This window comes from Chlamydomonas reinhardtii, chromosome 17 (assembly GCF_000002595.2).
Source record: "Chlamydomonas reinhardtii strain CC-503 cw92 mt+ chromosome 17, whole genome shotgun sequence".
Classification (NCBI taxonomy): Eukaryota; Viridiplantae; Chlorophyta; class Chlorophyceae; order Chlamydomonadales; family Chlamydomonadaceae; genus Chlamydomonas; species Chlamydomonas reinhardtii.
The window spans coordinates 5,112,298-5,113,370 of NC_057020.1; the positions used below are offsets into that span (position 1 = coordinate 5,112,298).

A 1,073-nucleotide genomic window follows, 5' to 3' on the forward strand; every position below is an offset into this window, starting at 1 on the left:
TCTCCCTCTCCCTCTCCCTCTCCTCACCTGCGCAGCCCAGGCGTACCAGGGCAGCATCAACACCGCCAGCCCCCCAAACACGCCCAGGTACAGAGCTGCGCCCACACCGCTCCACAACAGAAAGCGCCCCGCGCGCAACAACCGATGGTGGGTCCGCTGCAGGTAGGGGTGGTTGGGACAGGGGTTCGAGAGTCGTTGGGGGTGGTTGTTTGAAGCAGCGATTGCAGCGGTTGGAAAGAGGTTGGGGTGGAGACGAGTAGTAAGCGGCAGGGCAGGGAGGGGCAATAAACAGGGGATGCGAATGGTGAAAGGCTCTTCAATCAGGAGAGGGGCTAGAGGCATTAGCAAGGCCGGAGCTTCATAAGTCCCCGCCAAGCCAAGTTGCAGGGCGAGGGCCGTGCGATCTTTCCTGGGGGCTTGGCGTTCTTTTTAGGGTTCTTCTGCCACAATCTTCTGCCAGCAAGGCAACGCGCGTGCCTACCTCGTGTGTCCAGTCGTAACCGCCGGCGCCGCCTTCCTCCTCCTCTTCCACCCCCACGTCAAAACTGCTGCCGCTGGCGGCGCCGCCGCCCGACCGCTGACTGCGCAAACTGTGGTGGTGATGGCTCTGCTGATGGTGGTGCGAGCTACTGCCGGCAGCGGCGGCGGCGCCAGCGCTACCGCGCCGCCGGCTACCGAGGCTGCGACTGCTGGCGCCTCCACGCCGGGAGGATCTGGATCTTGATCCGCCGATGCCAACCGTGGATCGAGATATGGATCTGCCGGACAGCGCTTGCGACTGTGCACTCGAGGCGGCGCCTGCACCGGTCTTGGTGCCGGCGCCGTGGCCGCTCTTGTCCCTGCCGCCGCCGCCGCCGCCACCGCTGCCGCCGCCGCCGGCCTGCCCGCTCCAGCCAAAGGCGGCTGCGGCCCGGTGCCAGACGCGCTCGTGTCCCACCAGTGCGAAGTAGCCGATTGCGACTGGAGCCTGTGCGTGTGTGTGTGCGTGTGCGTGTGCGCGTGTGTGTGTGTGTGTGTGTGTGTGTGTGTGTGTGTGTGTGTGTGTGTGTGTGTGTGTGTGTGTGTGTGTGTGT

The 1,073-nt window shown here is 65.2% G+C and overlaps 1 protein-coding gene across 1 annotated transcript in view; it reads right to left on the reverse strand.

The window, feature by feature from the left end:
* CHLRE_17g735021v5 (uncharacterized protein) overlaps nucleotides 1-1,073 on the reverse strand; it is a 22,376-nt gene that overhangs the window by 4,988 nt on the left and 16,315 nt on the right. The window contains exons 19-20 of the mRNA XM_043072527.1: nucleotides 482-967; nucleotides 28-156 (exon numbers count right to left, since the gene is read on the reverse strand). Of these exons, the coding sequence (XP_042914986.1) occupies nucleotides 28-156; nucleotides 482-967 (615 nt within the window). The remainder of the gene's footprint in view (nucleotides 1-27; nucleotides 157-481; nucleotides 968-1,073) is intronic.